At 38.7% G+C, this 26839-nt stretch overlaps 1 protein-coding gene across 1 annotated transcript; it reads right to left on the reverse strand.

Annotated features, from left to right (window-relative positions):
* Nucleotides 1-8566: 8566 nt before the first annotated feature.
* On the reverse strand, nt 8567-9310 carry LOC126071020 (olfactory receptor 7G3-like; the record flags this gene model as incomplete). Its single annotated transcript, XM_049875330.1, has 1 exon — nt 8567-9310. A coding segment is annotated over one exon (744 nt), but the record flags the coding sequence as incomplete, so codon positions are not given.
* Between the last annotated feature and the right edge of the window lie 17529 nt (nt 9311-26839).

Below are 26839 nucleotides of genomic sequence, written 5' to 3' on the forward strand. Positions count from 1 at the left end.
AAGTTGCAGGGTACGTGAACACCACACACACACACACACACACACACACACACACACACACACACACACTATATATATATATATATATGGTAACAGCCCAAACCAGCTGGTAATAGGACATAAGTGATTCAAGGGCTACAACAATCAAGACAGCACAATCTAGTAGCCCATCTACGTATATTGAAAGAAAACAAAACAAGATAAGACTCAGTGAGCAAATATAGAATAAATCACTACAATATCTCAGAGATGGCTCGGAGACAGCAGTCAATATCAAACCACATAAAGAAGCAGACCATGATTGCTTCTACAACTCTCCAAACTAAAGAATCAATATCTTTCCCAAACGAAGATACAATCCTGGAATTTCCAGATGCAGAATATAAAAAACTAATTTACAGAATGCTTCAAGACATCGGGGATGACCTCAGAAATGAAATAAGGCAATCTACAGAAAAAGCCAAGGAACACACTGATAAAGCAGTTGAAGAACTCAAAAAGATTATTCAAGAACATAGTGGAAAATTTAATAAGCTGCAAGAATCCACAGAGAGACAGCATTCAGAAATCCAAAAGATTAACAGTAAAATTACAGAATTAGACAACTCAATAAAAAGTCAGAGGAGCAGACTCGAGCAATTGGAATGCAGGGTGGGGGATCTGGAGGACAAGGGAATTGACACAAATATAGCTGAAATAAAATTAAATAAAAGAATTAAAAAAAATGAAGAAACCCTAAGAATCATATGGGACTCTATCAAGAAGAATAACTTTGTGTGTGATTGGAGTCCCAGAACAGGGAGGGATAATAGAAAATACAGAGAGAATAGTTGAAGATCTGTTGGCAGAAAACTTCCCTGACATCATGAAAGATGAAAGGCTATCTATCCAAGATGCTCTTCGAACCCAATTTAAGATTGATCCGAAAAGAAAATCACCAAGACATATTATCAGCAAACTTGCCAAAACCAAAGATAAAGAGAAAATTTGAAAAGCAGCCAGGGATAAAAGAAAGTTCTCCTACAAGGGAGAATCAATAAGAATAAGTTCAGACTACTCAGCAGAAACCATGCAGGCAAGAAGGCAATGGGATGAAATATATAGAGCACTGAAGGAGAAAAACTGCCAGCCAAGGATCACATATCCAGCAAAACTCTCTCTAAAATAAGAAGGCGAAATTAAAACATTTACAGATAAACACAAGCTCAGAGAATTTGCAAAAACCAAACCAAAGCTACAAGAAATATTAAAGGAAATCATTTGGTCAGAAAACCAATAATATCAGATACCAGCACAACACAAGGTCACAGAACAGAACATCCTGATATCAACTCAAATAGGGAAATCACAAAAACAAATTAAGATTAATTTCAAAAAGAAAAAAAACGCTCAAAACCGGAAATCATAGAAGTCAATATGTAAAAGATCACAATAATCAAAAAGAGGGACTAAATACAGGGGTCATAGAACTGCCATATGGAGAGGGAAACAAGGCGATACAGGACAATACAAGTTAGGTTTTTACTTAGAAAAATAGGGGTAAATATTAAGGTAACCACAAAGAGGTATTCCAACTCCATAACTCAAAATAAAAACCAAGAAAAACATAACAACTCAGCAAACATAAAGACAAATACTATGAAAATGAGGAACACACAATTTACAAAGAAAAACGTCTCAGCACAAAAAAGTAAGTGGAAAATGAAACTGTCAACAACACACATAAAAAGGCATCAAAATGACAGCACTAAACACATACTTATCTTTAATTACGCTGAATGTAAATGGCCTAAATGCACCAGTAAAGGGACAGAGAGTCTCAGACTGGATAAAGAAACACGATCCGTCTATATGCTGCCTACAAGAGACACACCTTAGACTTAGAGACACAAACAAACTAAAACTCAAAGGATGGAAAAAATTTATCAAGCAAACAACAAGCAAAAAAAAGCAGGAGTAGCAATATTAATTTCTGACAAAATAGACTTTAAACTTAAGTCCACCACAAAGGACAAAGAAGGACACTACATAATGATTAAAGGAACTATTGACCAGGAAGATATAACCATATTTAATATTTATGCACCCAATGACAGGGCTACAAGATACATAAAACAAACTTTAACAGAACTGAAAAGTGAGATAGACACCTCCACAATTATACTAGGAGACTTCAACAAACCACTTTCGGAGAAGGACAGGACTTCCAGTAAGAAGCTCAACAGAGACACGGAAGACCTAATTGCTACAATCAACCAACTTGACCTCATTGACTTATACAGAACATTCCACCCAACTGCTGCAAAGTACACTTTTTTTTCTAGTGCACATGGAACATTCTCTAGAATAGACCACATACTAGGCCATAAAACAAGCCTTTGCAGAATCCAAAACATCGAAATATTACAAAGCATCTTCTCAGACCACAAGGCCATAAAAGTGGAAATCAATAACAAAAATCAGGGAAAAGAAATGAAATACTTGGAAACTGAACAATACCCTGCTGAAAAAAGACTGGGTTATAGAAGACATTAAGGAAGGAATAAGGAAATTCATAGAATGCAACAAGAATGAAAACACTTCCTATCAAAACCTCTGGGACACAGCAAAAGCAGTGCTCAGAGGTCAATTTATATTGATAAATGCACACATACATAAAGAAGAAAGAGCCAAAATCAGAGAACTGTCCCTACAACTTGAACAAATAGAAAGTGAGCAACAAAAGAATCCATCCGGCACCAGAAGAAAACAAATAATAAAAATTAGAGCTGAACTAAACGAATTAGAGAAAAGAAAAACAATTGAAAGAATTAACAAAGCCAAAAGCTGGTTCTTTGAAAAAATTAACAAAATTGATAAACCATTGGCCAGACTGACTAAAGAAATACAGGAAAGGAAACAAATAACCTGAATGAGAAACGAGATGGGCCACATCACAACAGACCCAACTGAAATTAAAAGAATCATATTGGAGTATTATGAAAAATTGTACTCTAACAAATTTGCAAACCTAGAAGAAATGGATGAATTCCTGGAAAAACACTACCTACCTAAACTAACACAATCAGAAATAGAACATCTAAATAGACCCATAACAAAAAAAGAGATTGAAACGGTAATCAAAAAACTCTCAACAAAAAAAGCCCTGGCCCGGACGGCTTCACTGCAGAGCTCTACCAAACTTTCAGAGAAGAGTTAACACCACTACTACTAAAGGTATTTTAAAGCATAGAAAATGACGGAATACTACCTAACTCATTCTATGAAGCCACCATATCCCTGATACCAAAACCAGGTAAAAAAAAAAAAAAAAAGACATCACAAAAAAAGAAAATTACAGACCTATATCCCTCATGAACATAGATGAAAAAATCCTCAACAAAATTCTAGCCAAGAGAATTCAACAACATATCAAAAAAATAATCCACCACGACGAAGTGGGATTTATACCAGATATGCAAGGCTGGTTTAATATTAGGAAAACCATTAATGTAATCCACCATATAAATAAAACAAAAGACAAAAAACACAGGATCTTATCAATTGATGCAGAAAAGGCATTTGACAAAGTCCAACACCCATTCATGATAAAAACTCTCAGCAAGATAGGAATTGAAGGAAAATTCCTCAACGTAATAAAGGGCATCTATACAAAGCCAACAGCCAACATCACTCTAAATGGAGAGAGCCTGAAAGCATTTCCCTTGAGAACGGGAACCAGACAAGGATGCCGTTTATCACTGCTCTTATTCAACATTGTGCTAGAGGTCCTAGCTAGAGCAATTAGGCTAGACAAAGAAATAAAGGGCATCTGGATTGGCAAGGAGGAAGTAAAACTATATCTACTTGCAGATGACATGATCCTATACACAGAAAACCCTAAGGAATCTTCCAGAAAACTACTGAAACTAATAGAAGAGTTTGGCAGAGTCTCAGGTTATAAGATAAACATACAAAAATCACTTGGATTCCTCTACGTCAACAAAAAGAACATGGAAGATGAAATCACCAAATCAATACCATTCACAGTAGCCCCCAAGAGGATAAAACACTTAGGAATAAATCTTACCAAAGATGTTAAAGACCTATACAAAGAAAACTAAAAAGCACTAGTGCAAGAAACTAAAAAGGACCTACATAAGTGGAAAGACATACCTTGCTCATGGATAGGAAGACTTAACATAGTAAAAATGTCTATTCTACCAAAAGCCATCTATACATACAATGCACTTCCGATCCAAACTCCAATGACATTTTTTAATGTGTTGGAGAAACAAATCACCAACTTCCTATGGAAGGGGAAGAAGGCCCGGATAAGTAAAGCATTACTGAAAAAGAGGAAGAAAGTGGGAGGCCTCACTCTACCTGATTTTAGAACATATTATACAGCCACAGTAGTCAAAACAGCCTGGTACTGGTACAACAACAGGTACATAGACCAATGGAACAGAATTGAGAGCCCAGGTATAAATCCACCCACATATGAGCAGCTGATATTTGACAAAGGCCCAGTGTCAGTTAATTGGGGAAAAGATAGTCTTTTTAACAAATGGTGCTGGCTTAACTGGATATCCATTTGCAAAAAGATGAAACAGGACCCATACCTCACACCATGCACAAAAACTAACTCCAAGTGGATCAAAGACCTAAACATAAAGACTAAAACGATAAAGATCATGGAAGAAAAAACAGGGGCAACGTTAGGAGCCCTAATACAAGTCATAAACAGAATACAAAACATTACCAAAAATGACAAAGAGAAACCAGATAACTGGGAGCTCCTAAAAATCAAACACCTATGCTCATCTAAAGACTTCACCAAAAGAGTAAAAAGACCACTTACAGATTGGGAAAGAATTTTCAGCTATGACATCTCCGAGCAGCGCCTGATCTCTAAAATCTATATGATTCTGTTAAAACTCAACCACAAAAAGACAAACAACCCAATCAAAAAGTGGGCAAAGGATATGAACACGCACTTCACTAAAGAAGATATTCAGGCAGCTAACAGATACATGAGAAAATGCTCTCGATCATTAGCCATCAGAGAAATTCAAATTAAAACTACGATGAGATTCCATCTCCCTCCAACAAGGCTGGCATTAATCCAAAAAACACAAAATAATAAATGTTGGAGAGGCTGCGGAGAGATTGGAACTCTTATACACTGCTGGTGGGAATGTAAAACGGTACAACCACTTTGGAAATCTATCTGGCGTTTTCTTAAAAAGTTAGAAATAGAACTACCATACAACCCAGAAATCCCACTGCTCGGAATATACACTAGAGAAATAACGGCCCTCACACAAACAGATATATGCACACCCATGTTTATTGCAGCTCTGTTTACAATAGCAAAAAGCTAGAAGCAACCAAGGTGTCCCATCAACGTATGAATGGTTAAATAAATTGTGGTATATTCACACAATGGAATACTACACATTGATAAAGAACACTGATGAATGTGTGAAACATTTCATGGCATGCAGGAACCTGGAAGGTATTATGCTGAGCGAAATTAGTCAGAGGCAAAAGGACAAATATTGTATAAGACCACTATTATAAGATCTTGAGAAATAGTATAAACTAGAAGAACACATACTTTTGTGGTTACGAGAGGGGGAGAAAGGGAGGGTGGGAGAGGGCTACTTACTGATTAGTTAGTAGATAAGAACTACTTTAGGTGAAGGGAAGGACAATACTCAATAAACGGAAGGTCAGCTCAACTGGACTGGACCAAAAGCAGTTTCCAGGATAAACTGAATGCTTCGAAGGTCAGCAAAGCAAGGGCGGGGCTTGGGGACTACGGCTTAATGTGACTTCTAAGTCAATCGGCAAAATAACTCTATTATGAAAACATTCTGTATCCCACTTTGAAATGTGGCGTCTGGGGTCTTAAATGCTAACAAGCGGCCATCTAAGATGCATCAGTTGGTCTCAACCTACCTGGATCAAAGGAGAATGAAGAACACCAAGGTAACTCAATAACTATGAGCCCAAAAGACAGAAAGGGCCACATGAACCAGAGACTTACATCATCCTGAAACCAGAAGAACTAGATGGTGCTCGGCCACAACCGATGACTGCCCTGACAGGGAGCACAACAGAGAACCCCTGAGAGAGCAGGAGATCAGAGGGATGCAGACCCCAAATTCTCATAAAAAGACCAGACTTAATGGTCTGACTGAGACTAGAGGAATCCTGGTGGTCATGGTCCCCAAACCTTCTGTTGGCCCAGGACAGGAATCATTCCCGAAGACAACTCATCAGACTTGGAAGGGACTGGACAATGGGTTGGAGAGAGATGCTGATGAGGAGTGAGCTACTTGTATCAGGTGGACACTTGAGGCTGTGTTGGCATCTCCTGTCTGGAGGGGAGATAGGAGGGTAGAGAGGGTTAGAAACTGGCAAAATTGTCATGAAAGGAGAGACTGGAAGTGCTGACTCTTTAGGGGGAGAGCAAGTGGGAGCATGCAGTAAGGTGTATATAAGCTTATATGTGACAGACTGACTTGATTTTTAAACTTTCACTTAAAGCAGAATAAAAATTATTAAAAAAATAAAAAGAGATTGGATTAAGGCACTATCTAATGTAACTGCTCCTAATCCCTCTCATGAACATCATATTAATAGGATTTACAACACATAGGAAAATCACTTTAGATGACAAAATGGTAGATAATCATACAATACTGGGAAACATGACCTAGCCAAGTTGACAGATATTTTGAGGGGACACAATTCAATCCATGACAACTATCAACCCAACCCAGCCTACTGAATAATTATTCATTTGATTATATTATTAAGACTAGTAAAACCTACTGAAAGATATTACATTAAAGGTAAACTAATAAAACTGCTGAATCAAGTGGTAGAAGTATTTGAGAGCAAGGAATAACAAGCCTTATAAATAATGGTAATGTGTAGAACACAATGATCCCAGTTGGATTGTATTGAGAATTATGTGTCAGCCATTGTATTAAGTGATTTTAGTGGTTGCAGGGATTCACTTCCCAACAGGAAATACAATCTGCATGGTCAGTCTGAGCCTGTCATAGTACTTGCTTTTCCCCATACCAGAAATTTGATGAGGAAGGGATGTATGATGCTATTCAAAGTGATGAGACAGGAGGAGATGTCTTCTGTATGACTCCATGGAAACGTCTATTAACAATAGACCTCTATTAACAATAGGCCCAGAGAAGGTCAGTTTTGCGTCTCGGAGCATCATGTGTGGATATGATGCCTGGATCTGTTGCAGCCGTCCTAGGATGGAGCCACCTTGTAGGAGACTGAATGAAGCCCTACTCTCCTGTTTTTGTACATTCTCTAACTCTCAAGTCCTTGTAATGAAGTCCTTGTAATGAAAGCATGTTAGAGTAGAGTTTATATTTTCTTATTAGAACCGAAGCCTTTCTTACTGAAAAGGTTCAGGTATTTCACAATCTTCTGAGAGCATCTAATTTTGATCATTTTATACATAATGAAACTGAATACAGTGAATGCTGACGTTACCCTGGACACATACAGTTTACCAGTGACATGTCTCAGTAACTACTAATCAGGGCATGAAAAGTAAGCTCCCATCCCTCACATTGGGACTAACTCTAGGTTTCCATTCACATGGCTCTATCCATGGGATCAAACTGAAGCTAGTCTCTGGCTATTCCTACAGCCTTACTTTTTCCTTTTTCCGGCCCCCCTCACCTCCACCCACTTCCCTTCTGCTGCCCCCCAATGTCACATAACAAAACACCTGCCTCAGGCACTGCTTCTATAGAACTTGACCAAAAAAAAAAAAGAAGAAGAAGAAAGAAAGAAACCGAGGTTACACAAGGAGCAGAGACAGGGTCCAATCCCAAATTGAATTGCACTTGTTATTGTCGTTGTTAGGAGCCATCGAGTAGTTCAGACTCATAGCTACCCTATGTACAACAGAACGAAACATGGCCTGGTCCTGAGTCATCCTCACAATCCTTGGTATGCTTAAGTCCATTGTGATAGTCACTGTGTCAATCCATCTCATTGAGGGTCTTCCTCATTTTTGTTGACCCGCTACTTTACCAAGCATGCTGTCCTTCCCGAGGGACTGATCTCTCCTGATAACATGCTCAAATTGTGTGAGACGTAGTCTTGCTATCCTTGCTTCTAAGGAGCATTCTGATTGTACTTCTTCCAAGACAGATTTGTTCCTTCTTTTGGTAGTCCATGATATAGTCAATATTCTTCTCAAACAACACAATTCAAAGGCATTGATTCTTCTTTGGTCTTTCTTATTCATTGTTCTGTTTTCACACGCATAGGAGGGGACTGAAAACACCATGGCTTGGGTCAGGTGCATCTTAGTCTTCAAGGTAATATCTTTGCTTTTCAACACTTTAAAGAGGTCTTTTGCAGCAGATTTGCCCAATGCTGTGTGTCATTTGGTTTCTTAGCTGCTTAGCCATTATGTTATTTTGTCATTTTAGAAAACCTGGTTATAGGACAGTTGGGGATTCTAGCTCATAAGTATTTTTTCGCTTTGATGCAAACTAGAAATCCAGGCCCAAAGCAGATAATTTAATCACGGAAAAGCAGGTATGCACTTGAAAATGTTCTTCAAGGCTCCCTTCATGTCCCTGTTTCTCAGGCTGTAGATGAAGGGGTTCATCATGGGAGTGACCACAGTGTACGTCACTGAAGCTACTGCAGTCTTCCTGGAAGAGTGTGTAAATGCGGCACTAACACACGTACCTAAGCCTGTCCCATAGAACAAGGAAACAACTGAGAGGTGGGACCCACAGGTGGAGAAAGCCTTATACTTTCCACCTGCTGAAGGCATTCTCAAAATGGAGGAGACAATTTGAGTATAAGAGAAAATGATTCCAGAGAGAGGAACACCACCTAGTATGGTAGCTGCCAAATATAAAAAGATGCTATTGAGGAGGGTATCAGAACAGGCAATCTTGATGATCTGAAAAGCTTCACAGAAGAAGTAGGGGATTGTCCGGTCTGAGCAGAAAGACAGGTTCAACACTATCAGACTGTGGATCAAGGCATCCACAGTGGTAATGGACAAGGAGAGTAGAATCAGCAGACCACAGAGGAGGGGGTTCATGATGGCTCTGTATGTCAGTGGGTGACAAATGGCCGCATAGCGGTCATAGGCCATTACTCCCAGGAGAAAACTTTCCAAACTAGCAAAAACCAAGACAAAGCAGACCTGGGTGAGGCAGCCTGCATATGTGATGCTCTGATTCTGTGTTTGGAGATTCACCAGCATGTTTGGGATCGTGGTGGTGCTGAAACAGATGTCAGTGAAGGACAGATTGGCAAGAAAGAAATACATGGGGGTGTGGAGGTGAGGGTCTGAGCTGACAGCCAGGATGATGAGCAGGTTCCCCAGGACAATGACCAGATATATGAACAGAAACAGGGCAAAGAGAAGGGGTTGCAGTTCCGGATCCTCTGTCAGTGCCAGGAGAAGGAATCCAGAAAAACTTGTTTGATTTTTAGGTTTCATATTGTTGATGAATCTGATGGAACAGATCAGGTGACAAGACAACCAAGTGCGTGGTCCCTATACCAGCAGTAGCTGCATCACCAAAGGTAAACAGCACCTAGGGCAGGGTCATGAGAAATCAAGAAGATACAAAGTTGGTGTCACCTGTGTGCATATTATTTGATTATTTAATAAAAAATATGTGAATTTGATCAATAGCTGAACATCAACATTTATTCTGCAAAGTGTTGATAAGATGCTCATTTTTTTTTTTTACACTATCTGAGTTCTTATGATCATTTTAAATATTTTGTAATTTTATAGGAAGAAAGGCCTGGTGATCTATTTCTGAAAATTAGCCAATAAAAACTCTGTATTAAAATGGTTCAATTCACAATCAAGTATGAGGATGGCACAGGACGTGGCAGCTTTTGGTTCTGTTGAGCATGAGTTGCCATGTGTCTAAGGTCCACTCACTGGCAGCTAACAAAAACAACAGGGCCCCTGTGGCTTCATTGTGGGCCTAGATTTCCAGCCCAAGGGGCATATTCTAACCAAGTCTGGATGGACACACTTACTCCAAGGAAAGATCCATCTTTACAAAGAAAAATGTGTCCTCCCAGACATGAAGCATCAGTAAAATTATTTTCTTCACAAATTTGGTAATATTATAGAGAAAAACAGAAGAGGGAGGCACTCTGAAGTGTCTCTTGCAGACTTCACGTTCCCCGCCCCCGAGATTAGAGCCAGGTGATAGCAATAATACAAATGTGTTTTAAGAACCAGGGTGGGTAGGTAAGGCAAACCTGATAACCCTATTTCATCACCATAAGAATGCAAGAAAATATCACAGAATTTTATCACAGTCATCATGTTGGAGAAGGGGTGATTTCTGTTCAGGAGGAAAATGGTCTTTACCATTGTAGAGACAGAATTAGAGACTGGTAGAATTGGAGCTTCTTGGGACTGGTGCAAAGATAGAAGGAAACATGTCAGGAAGAGAGAAGACAGGCAGGAGTTCATGGGAAACTTGCGTTCAATCATTTCATGCATGTACTCTCAACACCGTTTCCCCGGAATGAACCTGTGGTAAAACACCTGTCCTTATTTCCAAACGATAACTAAGCAACTTTAAGTTACCTGGCTGATGTCGCCGTAGAACGATGTTGATAAATCCCCTGGATGGTGAAGGTGGAGGATGTGTTCTGAGGAAAGGCAGAGAGATTGAGTGGGACACCTGGCTCCTGGGCTTCAGGGTTATCTGTGGGTGGAGTCTCAGGTGTGCTGCTCCCTGCCTGGGGGAGGGATGTTGAGTGAGGTGGTCACAGGCAGACTATTTGCAGTCTCTGTATCCCTGGGGGCTCAATATCCAAAGCTCCTCATTAACTGAGCACTTTTATTGTCATTCTGATCCCAGGACAGTGAAAATCCTCAAAGACCAAGGCTTTAGAATGTGAAATTCAGGATGGATGATTCCTTGCCCCTGTAAGATCATGCCATTTTTCTCTCTGTTTCTGCTAACCTCCGTGTCAACAACGTGCACACATGGACACAAAAGCCTTCTCACTGGATTCCAGTCGTCTTCTTTTTTTCTTTTTTTTAACACAACTTGACAGCAACTCTATCTTACGAGTTGCATTAGGACCCTGACTCCTATTTTAGGTGTGAAGATATGTATATGGGTATAATATATTTATCAACACCCACGAAAGCAGCAGTCTAGAAACCAAATGACAAATTGCATTGGGCAAATCTGCTGCAAATGATCTCTTCAAACTGCTGAAAAGATGTTAGGTTGAGGAATAAGGTGCCCCTGACCCAAGCCATGGTATTTTCAATCGCCTCATATGAACGTGAAAGTTGGACAGTGAATAAGGTAGACCTAAGAAGAATTGATGTCTTTGAATTATGGTAAGGAAAAGAATATTGAATATAACATGGACTGCCAGAAGAACGAACAAATCTGTCTTGGAAGAATTAGAGCCAGAATGCTTCTCAGAAGCTAGGATGGTGTGACTTAATATCAAGTACATTGGACATGTTATCAGGAGTAACCAGTTCCTGGAAAAGGACATCATGCTTGGTAAAGTAGAGGGTCAGCAAAAGAGAGGAAGACCCTCAACAAGACGAATTGACACAGTGGCTGCAATGATGGGCTCAAGCATAGCAAGGATTGTGGGGATGCCACATGCCTGGGCAGTGCTCTCTCCTGTAGTACATACTGTCACTGTGAGTCAGGACTGATTCCATGGCACCTAACAGCATAACAACATAATATATTTATAAATACAGTTAAGATAGTGTAAAATGCAAGTAGTGTTTTTTTTCTTTCTGAGAGTCTTTGACTGTTCCCTGAACCTTACTGTATCATTCTGTATATTTTATATACAGCATGTTCTAAGCTCTTCTCTGTGGTCCATTCTGACTGTGATCACTGGAGATAGACTCCCTTTTGACGTTTCCATAACCAGTGTTTCCAATTTCATCACAATTGTTTCAATGTACGTTTTTCTTCATATTAGTGGAGGTTGGCTTGATATTTTGGCTCTTGATTTTTAATGGAGTTGTGAGAAATCACAATGTCATTGGCTAGGAACTAGGATACAGGTGCATTCATACTCTCGGTAGATTTTGTTAGATAACTGCCATATTTAATAGGTAATGATGTTGCTCCATTTAGAATCTACTTAAAAGTCTTTCACCTTTAATGAACTCAAAATTTTTGTGTTTACTAATTTATTTTACCACATCTAGCTATTTCTATATAAACTTTCTTAATATATAGTTTTCTTCATATCTTTTATGAAAACTAACTTGAGAAGATGATATTGTGATGTCATTCTTTGCTATTCACTTCAAATACATGAAATAATAGATAAAATAGAAGAAAATATAGCTGGTCTCAAAAAAAAAAATCAAAGAAAAATTTCCATTACCACAGAAAGACCTGAAATATAAAAATACAAGTTAAGTTTTCCAGGTCCCCTAAAAGGAACTCAAATATAAAATGACGAGTAAGCTGAGCCAAGAATTTATGTCCATAGTAAGAAGTTTTAGCTGCAATTTACTCTTTCAGTTAATGAGGACTAAATGTTCTAGAAAAATATGTGGCGTTGAAGCCAAGGGCAGAGGTAGAATGTCTTTATTGGAAATATGTAGATGAATACAAGAGTTGTGGACACTGACTGGACCCATGACTATGGACTTAGACCAGTTGAAAGTTTCAGAAAACCTCCAAGGAGAAGATAATCCAAGCTACCTTTTAGCATGGTGGCTGGATTTGTGATAGCCTCAATATTATTGAGCTGGGGGGAGTCAAGGAATGAAATTCAAACTTAGAAGAGTGATGATTGGTGAGGCCTCTGTGAACCTGTCTGACAACAAAGAGTGAGCATATAGATGAAAAAACATAGAGGGCAGGGCATCTTCCCATTTAAATAGAATCTGTATGTTCTAATTTAAATAATTATGAAGAAAAGCAATGCTAAAATGATAAGCAACCAAAACAATAATCCAGAAAAAAATCAATAATCAGAACACACAGAGGCCAGGATGGTTGTAATGTAATGAGTAACGTGGAGAATAGAAAAGATGAGATCAAAGATGCAGTGTCAGGCTGATTATTCGAACAGTCTCCTGATGGCAAGGGCAGATGCAGGGTACTACGTTTAGTCACTTTGTAATAATCCGAAAGTGATGGTGGCTAGGACTATGGTGGACTTGCTCTGATTTTCTTCAGTTTCAGCTTGAACTTGCATATGAGTAATTGATGGTCTTTTTCACAGCTGGCCACTGGCTTTGTTCTGACTGATGATATTGAGCTTTTCCATCGTCTCTTTCCACAGATGTAGTCAATTTGATTTCTGTGTGTTCTATCTGGCAAGGTCCACGTGTATAGTCTTCGTTTATGTTGGTGAAAGAAGGTATTTGCAATGAAGAAGTCGTTGGTCTTGCAAAATTCTATCATTCCATCTCCGGCATTGTTTCTATCACCAAGGCCATATTTTCCAACTACTGATCCTTCTTCTTTGTTTCTACCTTTCTCATTCCAATCGCCAGTAATTATCAATGCATCTTGATTGCATGTTCGATCAATTTCAGACTGAAGCAGCTGATAAAATTCTTTTATTTCTTCATCTTTGGCCCTAGTGGTTGGTGCACAAATTTGAATAATAGTCGTATTAATTCTTCTTCCTTGTAGGCATATGGATATTATCCTATCACTGACAGCGTTGTACTTCAGGATAGATCTTGAAACATTCTTTTTGATGATGAATGCAACACCATTCCTCTTTGAGTTGTTATTCCCAGCATAGTAGACTATATGACTGTCCGATTCAAAATGGCCAATACCAGTCCATTTCAGCTCACTAATGCCTAGGATATCGATGTTTATGCATTCCTTTTCATTTTTGACGATTTCCAATTTTCCTAGTTTCATACTTTGTACGTTGCAGGTTCTGATTATTAATGGATGTTTGCTGCTGTTTCTTCTCATTTTGAGTCGTGCCACATCAGCAAACGAAGGTCCTGAAAGCTTTACTCCATCCACATCATTAAAGTTGACTCTCCTTTAGGAGGCAGCTCTTCCCCAGTCATCTTTTGAGTACCTTCCAACCTAGGGGGCTCAACAAGGTGGATTGACACAGTGGCTGCAACAATGAGCTCAACCATAACAATGATTGTAAGGATGGCGCAGGACCAGGCAGTGTTTTGTTCTGTTGGGCATAGGGTCACTATGAGTCGGAACCAACTCGATGGCACCTAACAACAACAACAACAACAACAACAACAGGACCATGGTGATAACAGTGGAGGTGGTGAGATTTGGTGGGATTCTAGATATGTTTTTCTTTTGAAAGAATGGGCACATGGTATAAAAAAAGAATTCAAAGACAATGCTTGGTGTGAGAAAACTGCTCAGCATCTAAAAGAGTGGAGTTCCCATTAACTGTGATAGGAAAGGCTGTAGGCGAATATATTTGGAAGTTTAATATCAGGGTTGTAGTTTGGAGAGAGTTGAGTTTGAGGTACCTGTGAGGCAGCCACTTGAGAAGTCAAGTAGGAAGCTGGGTATTCCAGTCTGAAATTTAGGGGAGTGTTCCTCTCTGGAAACAAAAATTTTGGAGTCATTGGAGTGCAGATGACTTTTAAGGCCATGGGTCTGGATGCTATTGCAAAAGAGTCAGGGTAGCTGGAGCAAAGAGGATTAGGAGTGAGCCTTAAGGCCCTCCATAGCTTGAGGTTGGCAAGATGAGCAGGACACATCAAAGGAGGCTAGTGGCCAGTGAAGTAGGATAAAAACTACAATAATATATAACACTGAAAGTGAAGTACATTAGTTTCTTCTGGCTGCTGTATTAACTACATGGCCAGAAACTTGGTGGCACAAAACAACAGAAATGTATTCTCTTACAGTTCTGAAGGCCATGAGTCTGAAATCAGTTTCACAGTGCAGAAATCAAGGTGTGTGCACAGTCACACACTCTCCGGAGACTCTATGGGCAAATCCATTCGTTGCCTTTTCGAACTTCTGGTGGTTTCAGGTTTTCCTTGGTTTGTGACCATATTATGCCAATTTCTGCCTCTGTAGTCACATTAACTTCTCTTCTGTCCGTGTCAATTCTCTCTTTGCATCTCTCTCTCTCTCTCTGTGGTAAAAATATACACAACAAAACATTTGCCAATTCAACAATTTTTACATGTGTAGTTCAGTGGTATTGATTATTTGCATCTCTCTCTCTCTTTTAAGAGAAAGGTAAGTTTTACTATTGGGTAAGCATTAAACCAGAATGTGATGCACCACAGGTAATCCACTAAAGAGATTACAAAGTAAGCAAGGTAACTGACCCTTTGTATAGCCAGGGGTATACAACTCATTACTTTCATCTTTTCAGGATAAAATTACTAATTTTCTAATGTCTTTATGGCAAGACACCTAAAGTTATGTTAAAACCTTACCAGGAAACTGGGAGGTAAGGATATGATATTCCTTGCAATTACATTTCAGAGGAGAAGGTCCTTGAGAAACTTTCTTTTTTTTACTTTAATTTTTATTGTGCTTTAAGTGAAAGTTTACAAACCAAGTCAGCCTCTCACACAAAAACTTATATACACCTTGCTACATACTCCCAATTGGTCTCCCTCTAATGAGACATCCCGCTCCCTCCCTCCACTCTCTCTTTTTGTGACCATTTCTCCAGCTTCTAACCCTTTCTACCCTCTCATCTTTCCTCCAGGGAGGAGAGGCCAACATAGTCTCAAGTGTCCACCTGATCCAAGAAGCTCACTCCTCACCAGCATCCCTCTCCAACCCATTGTCCAGTCCAATCCCTGTGTGAAGAGTTGGCTTTGGGAATGGTTCCTGTCCTGGGCCAACAGAAGGTCTGGGGGCCATGACCACCGGGGTCCTTCCAGTCTCAGTCAGACCATTAAGTCTGGTCTTTTTATGAGAATTTGGGGTCTACATCCCCCTGCTGTCCTGCTTCCTCAGGGATTCTCTGTTGCGTTCACTGTCAGGGCAGTCATTGGTTGTAGTCGGGGACCATCTAGCTCTTCTGGTCTCAGGCTGATGTAGTCTCTGGTTTATGTGGTCCTTTCTGTCTCTTGGGCTCATAGTTACTTTGTGTCCTTTGTATTCTTCATTCTCCTTTTATCCAGGTGGGTTAAGACCAATTGATGCATCTTAGATGGCATCAAGCATAACAACTATTGTATGGATGGCTCAGGACTGGGCGGGCAGTGTTTCGTTCTGTTGTGCATACGGTTGCTATAAGTCAGAACTGACTCAACGGCACATAACAACAGCAAGAAAAACATATAAAGTTTATTAATATATAATAAACTTTGCCATCTTAACCCCATTCACTTCAAACACATGAAATAATAGGCAAAATATAGTTGGTCACCCCAAAAAGTTAAACTTTTTCTTGTACCACAGAAAGATCTGAAACCTAAAAATGCAAGTTATGTTGATGGTTATGTGAGTGGAGAGGGAGGAAGGGAGAGGGGTATTCACTAATTAGATAGTAGTCAAGAACTGTTTTAGGTGAAGGGAAAGACAACACACAATACAGGAGAGGTCAGCACAACTGGACTAAACCAAAAGCAAAGAAGTTTCCTGAATAAGCCGAGACTTTTGAAGGCCAGAGTGGCAGGGGTGAGGGTCTGGGGACCACGGCTTCAGGGGGTATCTAGGTCATTTGGCATAATAAAACCTATTAAGAAAACATCCTGCATCCCACTTTGGTGAGTAGCACGTGAGGTATTAAACACTAGCAAGTGGCTGACTAAGACACATCAATTGGTCTCAACCAACCTGGAGCAAAGGAGAATGAAGAACACCAAAAACACAAGGTAATTTTGAGCCCAAGAGACAGAAAGGGCCACATAAATAAGAGACTACATCAGCCTGAGACCAGAAGAACTAGATGGTGCCTGGCTATAACTGATGACTGCCCTGACAGCGAACACAACAGAGAGTCCCTGATGGAGCAGGTGAGCAGTGGGATGCAGATCTTAAGTTCTCATAAAAAGACCAGACTTAATGGTCTGAGTGAGACTAGAAGGACCTCAGAGGTTATGATCCCCAGACCTTCTGTTAGCCCAAGACTGGAACCATTCCCAAAGCCAACTCTTTAGATAGAGATTGGACTGGAGTATAAGATTAAAAAAAATGATACCGGTGATGAGTGACTTTCTTGGCCCAAGTAGACACATGAGACTATGTGGGCAGCTCCTGTCTGGAGAGGCACTGAAATGGCACAGGGGGACAGAAGCTGGCTGAATGGACATGGGGAATACAGCATGGAGAGAAGGAGTGTGCTATCCCAATAGGAGAGAGCAACTAGGAGTACGTAGCAGAGTGTATATAAATTTTTTTGTATGAGAGACTGACTTGATTTTTAACTTTCACTTAAAGTACAATAAAAAAAAAAATACCAGTTATGTTTTCCAGGTACTAAAAAAAGAACAGAAACATTAGTGGTGAGTATGGTGAGCTATGGATTTGTGTACAAAGCAAGAACTTTTAGCTGTAAGTTTACTCATTCAGATAAAGAGGACAAAATATTCTAGGAAAAATTTGGCATTGAAATCAAGGGCAGAGTTAGAATTTTTTATTTGAAAAATGTGGGTGAACACAAGAGTTGTGGACACTGACTGGACCATGAATACAGACTTAGAACAGCTGAAAGTTTCAGAAAAGCCTCCAAGGAGAACATGAACCAAGCTACCTGTTAGCACAGTGGCTGAAATTGTGATAGTCTCAATTTACTGCACCACGAGAGTCAGGAAAAGGAAGTCAGGATTAGAGGAGTGGTGATTGGTGAGGGCTACTGTGAACATGTTAGACAAGAAATAGTGAGCACACAGATGGAAAAACATGGAGGGGAAAAAAACTTCCCATTCAAATATTATCAGTAAAATCTAACTTAATATCCTTGAAGAAAAGCAAAGCAAAAATGATGACCCACGAGATAAATAATTCAGAAAAAAAATCAATGATCAGATCATACAGAGGCCAGGAAGGTTGAAATGGAATGAATGATGTGGAGAATAGAAAAGATGAGATCAAAGATGTAGTGTCAGGCAGATTATTCAAACAGTCTCCTGATGGCAAAGGCCAACACAGGGTCACTATGTGTAGTGATTTTGTAATATTCCTGGAATGGTGGTGGCTTTCACCTTGGTGATACCTGTGGAAGTGGTGGATTTTGGTGGAAATCTGGATATATTTGTATTGTATAGACAACAGGGTTTTCTGAAAAAGTGGGCGTGGGGTATAAGAAAGAGAGAGGGATCAAAGATGATGTTCAGTTAGAGAAAACTGCTCAGCACCTTAAAGAATAGGGTTGCCATCAAGAGTGACTGGAAATACTGTGGGCAAAATCTAAGTATCAGTGTGGTATTTTAGAGTATGTTGAATTTGAGGTGCCTGTTAGGAATTCACATGGTGATATCAAGTGAGCAGTTCACTACAGAAGTCTGGAATCCAGGAGAGTGTTCCTTCTGGAAGACATAAATTTGGGAGTTGTTAGTGTGTAGGTGACTTTAAAGCCAGCCATAAGTCTTTTGGCTATTGCAAAGACAATATCTGTTATGAATATCAGTGTGAAGATACTCAACAAAATACTGGCAAACCAAATCTAACAGTGTGCTAAGAAGACTATATGCTATTACCAAGTAGAATTTTGCCCAAAATGAAACATAAGAAAATTAATGAATGTAATACACCACATGATCAACTCAATCGATACAAATAAATAAATAAATAAATAAAACTGGACAAAATCCAACACCCTTTCATGAGAAAACACTCCAGAAACTCAGAACAGAAGGGAAATTTCTTAACGTTAGATTGAGCAGTTATGAAAAACCCACCAGTAAATATCATACTCAATAGAGAAAGGCTGAAAGATTTCCCCTCTAAAATCAGGAATAAGATAAAAACACCCTCTCTTACCACTGCTATTCAACATTGGACTCGAAGTTCTAACTAGAGAAATTAGGCAAGAAAAAGAAATAAAAGGCATTCAAACCTGAAAGGAAAGGAAAAATTATCTCCATTCACAGATGACATGATTCTACACATATGAAAAATCCCAAAGAATCCACAGCAAAGCTACTATTACTAATAAATGATTTCAACAAAGTAGCAGGGTACATGAACAACACAAAAATCTGTTGTTTTACCTATATGTCAGCAATGATACAAGTTAAAAGAAAATTAAGAAGGCATTTCCTCTTATAATGGCATATAAAAGAATAAGATATCTAGGAATAAAATTAACCACAGAGGAAAATACTTTTATAATGAAAACTATGAACCATTGCTGAAGGAAATTAAAGAAGATCTAAATCAGTGGAAAGATATTCTCTGTTTATGGACTGGAACTCTCAATGTTGTTAACAAGTCAATAGTTCCCAAAGTAAACTACAGATTCAATGCAATATTTATCAAATTTCTAACAGCTCTTTTTCAGAAATGAAAATGTTATTCCTAAAATTCATGTAAAACTAAGTAGCCAAAACACTCTTAAAAAAGATCAATAAAATAGGAAGACTCACATTTCCTGATTTCAAAACATACTATAAAGAAACTAATCAAAATAGTGTTGTAATGATATAAGGATGAACATATAAACCAATGGAATAGAATTAAGAGCAGAGAAGTAAACTCATACATTTATGCCAAATTGATTTTTGACAAGGGTACCAAGTCCATTAAATGGAGGAGGAACAGTCTCTTTAATAAATGGTGCTGGAAGAACTGGACAAATGCAAAAGAATGGAGATGGACCCATACCTCACACCATATGTAAAAATTAACTCAAAATGCATCCAATGGGCTAAATATAAGAAGATAAACCATGAAACTCTTATAAAAAAAACATAAAACTTCAAGGCTTTATTTTTGACAATGAATTCTTAATTGGCACCAAAAGCACAAGCAACAAAGACAAAATATATAAATGTTGTCGTTGTTGCTAGGTGCCCTCAAGACTGTTGTGACTCATAGTGACCCCATGTACAACAGAACCAAATGCTTCCTGTTCCTGCAGCATCCTCACAATCGTCGTTAAGCTTGAGCCTTTGTTGCAGCTACTGTGTCAATCCATCTCATTGAGTGTCTTCCTCTTATTCTCAGATCCTCTACTTTACCAAGCATGATGTCCTTCTCCAGGGACTGGTCCCTCCTGATAACATGTCCAAGATATGTGAGACAAAATCTCATTTTTGTTTCTAATGTGAATTCTGGCTATACTTCTTCCAAGACAGATTCGTTCCTTCATTTGGCAGCCCGTGGTATATTCAATATTCTTTGCCAACACCATAATTCCAGGGCATCGTTTCTTCTTTGGATTTCCTTATTCATTGCCCAGCTTTCGTATGCATAGATTAATTGTTGTTGTTGTTGTTAGGTTCCCTTGAGCTGGTTCTGACTCATAGCAACACATTAGGACAGAGAAGGATTGTCCCATAGGGTTTCCAATAAGTGTCTGGTGGTTTTGAACTGCCAACTTTTTGGTTAGCAGCCAAACTCTTAACCACTAAGCTACCAGGTGAACATAAACAGAACCAATGAAATTGAAAAAAAAAAAAAAAGTTGTGCATCAAAGAAATTTATCAAGAAAGTAAAGAGACAATCTACAGAATGGGAGAAAACATTTGGGAACCATATATCTGATAATAGTTAATATCTGGAATATACAAAGAACACTTACAACTCAACAACAGAAAATAAACAACACAGTCATAATGAGCAAGAATTTAAATAGGTATGTCATCAGAGATGATGTTATTGTTATTTGCTGTCATTGAGTCAGCCTTGACTAATGGTGACCCTGTGTACAGCAAAACAAAAAATCCTGGGCCAGCAGTACGATTGTTTGAAGATCACACAATGTTCTGTTGTGATCTATAGGGTTGTCACTGGCTATCTTTTCAGAAGTAGATCCCCATGCCTTTCTTCCCATTCTGTCTTAATTTTGGAGTTCATGGTAATCTGGTTAGCATCATAGCAACATTCAAGACAGTTGGTGGCCTGACATGAGGTAATTGGCTGTGTATCACACTCAGTGTTCCCACATGGGTGGGATACAATTGCATCACCAATGCCTCAGAGAAGATATACAAATGGGCAATAAGCACATGAAGGGATGTTCAACAGGATTAGTCTTTAGGGAAATGCAAATCAAAACCACAATGAGATACCACTTCACTACCACTAGGGTGGCGAGTATCAGAAAAATGAAAACTAACTAGTATTGTCAAGGATGTGGAAAAATTGGAACCCTCATACATTGTTGGTGTAATGTAAAATGTGCAGCCCCTGTGGAAAACAGTTTGAAAGTTCTTCAAAAAGTTAAATATTGAAATACCATATGACCCAACAATTTCATTTCTAGGTATATGCCCAAGAGACTTGAAAGCTGGGTGTCTTAGTTATCTAGTGCTGCCATAACAGAAATACCACAAGTGGGTGGCTTTAACAAAGAGAAATTTATTTGCTCACAGTAAAGCAGGCTAAAAGCCCAAATTCAAAGCTTCAGCTCCAACGGAAGGCTCTCTCTCTCTGTCAGCTCTGAAAGATGGTCCTTGTTCTGAGCCTTCCCATGGCCTGGGAGCTTCCCAGGCACAGGGACCCTGGGTCCAAAAGACCAGCTCTGCTCCTGGTGCTGCTTTCTTGGTGGTATGAGGTCCCCAACACTCTGCTTGCTTCTCTTTCTTTTTACCTCTTAAAAGATTAAAGGTGGTGTAGGCCACACCCCAAGGAAACTCCCTTTACTTTTTATCAGGGATGTGACCTGGGTAAGGGTCGTGTTACAATCCCACCCTAACCTTTTAGCATAAAATTACAATCACAAAATGGAGGACAACTACAGAATACTGGGAATCATGGCCTAAACAAGTTGATACACATTTTTGGGGGGACATAATTCATTCCATGACACTGAAACTGAGACAGATACTTGTGCGGCAGTGTTTGTCACAGCAGTGTTTACAATAACCAAAGGTGGAAACAAGCCATGTGTCCATCAACAGATGAAGACATTAGCAAAATTTTGCATGTCCGTACAATGGAATATTATTCAGCTGTAAAGAGAAATGAAGTTCTGACACATGCCAGAACTTGGGCGAACCTTGAAAACTTCATGCTGAGTGAAATAAGATGGACACAAAAGGGCAAGTATCTTATGATCCTAATTACACAAGGTATCTAGTTTTTTTTTTTTTTTATCTAGTTATACAAATGCCTAGAGAGCAAAGTTTATTAGTGGTTTCCAGAAGCTGAGGGTGAGGGAATAGGAGTCACTGCTGAAGGGATACCGAATTTCTCTTGGGGGTGATGTAAAGCTTTTTGAAATGAATAGTGTCGATGGTAGCACAACATAGTAAATGTAGTTAATCTCATTGAATTGCACATTTAAAAGTAGTTAAGTGGCAAACTTTTTGTTATATATATTTTACCACAATAAAATTTAAAAAAGGAAAACAACACACACACAATGAGATACCGCTTCACTGCTGTGAGGATGGCTATACAAAAAATCAATGAATAAATAAGGAAATAAAAACAGATAATACCAAATATTAGAGAGAATGTGGAGAAATGGGAACTCTCATACACCGTTGGTGGGAGGGAAAATTGTGCAGCCACTTTGCAAACAGTTTGAATTTCTCAAAATGTTAAACATAAAGTTAGTTTATGGCTCAGCAATTTCTCTCCAAGTTTACACTCAAGGTGAATGAAAAACTGTGTCTATACAAAGGTTGTGCTAAAATGTCTGCAGCACCATGAGTCCTAACAGCAAAGCAGTGGAAACAACTCAGATGTCCATCAACCTACGAACGACAACATGTGGTGCAGCGACACACTGGACTGTTACTCAGCAAATACGGAATGAAGTTATGACACATTCTGCAGCATGGATGAATCTTCAATACACTACAATAAACGAAAGAAATAAGATCTAAGAAAAGGCCATATGATATAGAAATCGGATTAGTGGTTTTCAGGAACTGACGGTTCAGAGAAATGTGCAGTGACTTAATTATATAGGATTTAGTTTTGGGGGTGATTAAAATGTTCTGGAATTAGATAATGGTGATCAGTGAACACCTTTGTCAATGTACTAAAAACCACCAAACTGGACATTTTAAAAGGATAAATTTCACGGTAAGTGAATTATATTTTAATGAAAACGTTATTAAAAATGAAAATAAATTTAAAGCTTTTGTGCATCAATGGATTTTATCAGGAAAAAGAAGGGGCAGCCTACGAAGTAGGAGAATGCATTTGGCTACCATATATCTGACCGGGGTTTAATGTTCAGAATCAGAAAAAACCTCTATAATGCAATGAAAAAAACAAACGACACAATTTAAAAATGAACAAAATCTTGAATAGACATTTTTCCAAAGAAGATACACAAATGGCCAGTAAGCCATGGAAAGATGCTTAACATCGTTAGTAGTTAGGGAAATACAAATCAAAACCACAACGAGATACCCCCTCATGCTCACTGGGAGTGGCTATTACTGTGTTGTTACTGTTAGGTGCCATCGAGTTGGTTCTGTCTTATGGTGACCCTGTGTGCAACAGGAAGAAACACTGCCCGATCCTGTGTCATCCTCACAACTGTTGTTGTGCTTGAGCCCAGTTTTGCTGCCCCTGTGTCAACCCATTTTGTTGAGACCTAGTCTCACCATTCTCGCTTCTAATGAGCATCCTTCTGAGACAGATTTGTTTGTTCTTCTGGCAGTCCATGGTATACTCAATATACTTTGCCAACAACATAATTCAAAGGCATCAATTCTTTTTTGATCTTCTTTATTCGTTGTCCAACCTTCACATGCGTATGAGGAGGCTGAAAACACCATGGCTTGGGTCAGGCGCACCTTAGCCCTTAAAGTGATATCTTTGCTTTTTAACACTTTAATGAGGTCTTTTGCAGCTGATTTGCCCAATGCAAAGCATCGCTTGATTTCTTGACTGCTACTTCCATGGGTGTTGATTGTGTATCCCAGTAAAATGAAATAATTGACAACTTCAGTGTTTTCTCCATTTATCCTAATGTTGCTTGTTAGTCCAGTTGTGAGGATTTTGGTTTTCTTTATGTTGAGGTGTAATCCATAGTGAAAGCTGTGATCTTTGATCTTCATCAGTAAGTGCTTCAAGTCCTCTTCACTTTCAGCAAGCCGCGTTTCGTCATTTGCATGTAGGTTGTTAATGAGTCTTTCTCCAATTCTGATGTCATGTTCTTCTTCATACTGTCCAGCTTCACAGAGTATTTGCTCAGCCTACAGACTGAATAAGCATGCTGAAAGGATACAATTCTGATGCACACCTTTCTTAAATAAACCATGCAGTATCCGCTTGCTCCGTTCAAACACTTGCTTCTTGGTCTAAGCACAGTTTCCTCATGAGCACGACTAAGTGTTCTGGAATTTCTGTTCTTTGCAATGCTATCCATAATTTGTTATGATCCACACTGTCAAATCCCTTTGCATAATCAACAAAACACAGTAAACATCTTTCTGGCATTCTTTCCTTTCAGCTGGAATACATCTAACATCAGCAATGCTATCAGACTTTAGGGAAATGCAAATCAAAACCATGATGAGATACCAGTTCACTACCACTAGGTTGGCTAATATCAGAAAAATGAACACTAACAAGTGTTGTCAAGGGTGTGGAGAAACTGGAACCCTCATACATTGTTGGAGCCCTGTGGTGCAGTGGTTAAGAACTTGGCTGCTAATCCAAAGTTCAGCCATTTGAATTCACCAGTTATTCCTGGGAAATCCTATGGGGCAATTCTACCCTATCCGATAGGGTCACTAGGAATTGGAATCGACTCGGCGACAATGGTTTTGTTTTGTTTTCATACATTGTTGGTGGACATGTAAAATGTGCAGCCCCTGTGGAAAACAGTTTGATGGTTCATCAAAAAGTTAAATATAGAAATATCGTATGACCCAATAATTTCATTTGCAGTTATATAGCCAAGAGAGTTGAAGGCAGGGACTCAAACAGATATTTGTACCCCGATATTTATTATAGCATTATTTACAATAGCCAAAGGTGGAAACAAGCCATGTGTCCATCAGCAGATGAATAAATTAGCAATATTTTGTATATTCATCCATGGAATAGTATTCAGCCATAAAGAGAAACGAAGCTTTGACACATGCTAGAACATGAACGAACCTTGAAAACTTTATTCTGAGTAAAATAAGATGGACACAAAAGGGAAATATTTTATAATCCTACTTATCTGAAGTACCTAGTTACACAAATGCATAGAGAGCAAAGTTTATTAGTGGTTTCCAGAAATTGTGGGGGGGGCCAAGAGTGAGGAAATAGGAGTCATTGCAAAAGGGATATTGAATTTGTCTTTGGGTTGATATCTAACTTTTGGAAATGAATAATGTTGGTGATAGCTAAATGGCAAACTTGTTAAAAAATGAATTTTACTGCAATAATTTTTTTATTTAAAGAAACACAATGAGATAACATGTCACTCCAACTAGGATGGCTATACAAAAAAAAAAAAAACAAATGTTGGAGAGAATGTGGGGAAATTAGAACTCTCATACATTGCTGGTGGGAATGAAAATTGTGCAGCCACTATGTCAAACAGTTTGGCAGTTCCTCAGAATGTTAAACATAGTTCATTTATGGCTAAGCAACACCCCTCCTAGGTTTATACTCAAGGTAACTGAAAGGCTATGTCTACACAAAAACTTGTACTCAAATGTTCATAGCAGCATTAGTTATAACAGCAACACAATGGTCACAGCTCAAATGCCCATCAATCCATGAATGAATAAATAAAATGTAGACTAGCTATACAACTGAATATTACTAAGCAAAAAAAGGGATAAAGTTATGATACATGCTCCAGTATGGATGAACCTTGAATACATTATACTCAATGAGAGAAACCAGAGGAAAAAAAGGCCATACGTTTTATGATTTCATGTATATGAAATATATAGAGCAGGCAAATCCACAGATGCACAAATCAGATTAGTCGTTTTCAAGAACTAGGGGTTTAGAGAATTATGCAGTGACTGCTAATTAGTAGGAAATCCTGATGGCTGTAGTAGTTAAGACCTACTGCTGCTAACCAAAAGGTTGCCAGTTCGAATCCACCAGACACTCCTTGGAAACCCTAGGGAGCAGTTCTATTCTGTCCTGTAGGGTCACTATGAGTTGGAATTGACTCGATGGCAAGGGTTTTTTTTTTTTGCTAATTAGTACAGAATTTAGTTTTGGGGGTGATGAAAGTGTTTTGAAATTAGACAATGGTGATTGATGTAGAACTTTGTGAATGTACTAAAACCCACTGAATTGCACATCTTAAAATGAAAAATTTTGTAGTACGTGAATTAAGTTTTAGTTAAAAATAAATTTAAAACTTTTGTGCATCAGTGGGCTTTATCAATAAAAGGAAGGGGCAACCTACAGAATGGGAGAGAGTATTTGGGTATCATATATCTGATAAGGATTTAATATTCAGAATACAGAAAAAACTTCTATAACTCAATGACAAAAGGACAAACAACCCCATTTAAAAACGAGCAAAACTTGAATAGACATTTCTCCAAAGAAGATATACAAATGGTCAATAAGCCTTGGAAAGATGCTCAACATCATTAGTCACTGGGAAAATACAAATCAAACCCACTATAAGATACCCCCTCATACCCCCTGGGGTGACTACTACTAGAAAAGTGAAAAATAACAAGTTTTGATGAGGCTGTTGGGAAATTGACATGTTCATCCATTGCTGGTGGGAATGTAAAATAGTGTAAATTTCTGGAAAACACAAGTTTCTTCAAGAA

Source organism: Elephas maximus, chromosome 3 (genome assembly GCF_024166365.1).
Source record: "Elephas maximus indicus isolate mEleMax1 chromosome 3, mEleMax1 primary haplotype, whole genome shotgun sequence".
Classification (NCBI taxonomy): domain Eukaryota; kingdom Metazoa; phylum Chordata; class Mammalia; order Proboscidea; family Elephantidae; genus Elephas; species Elephas maximus.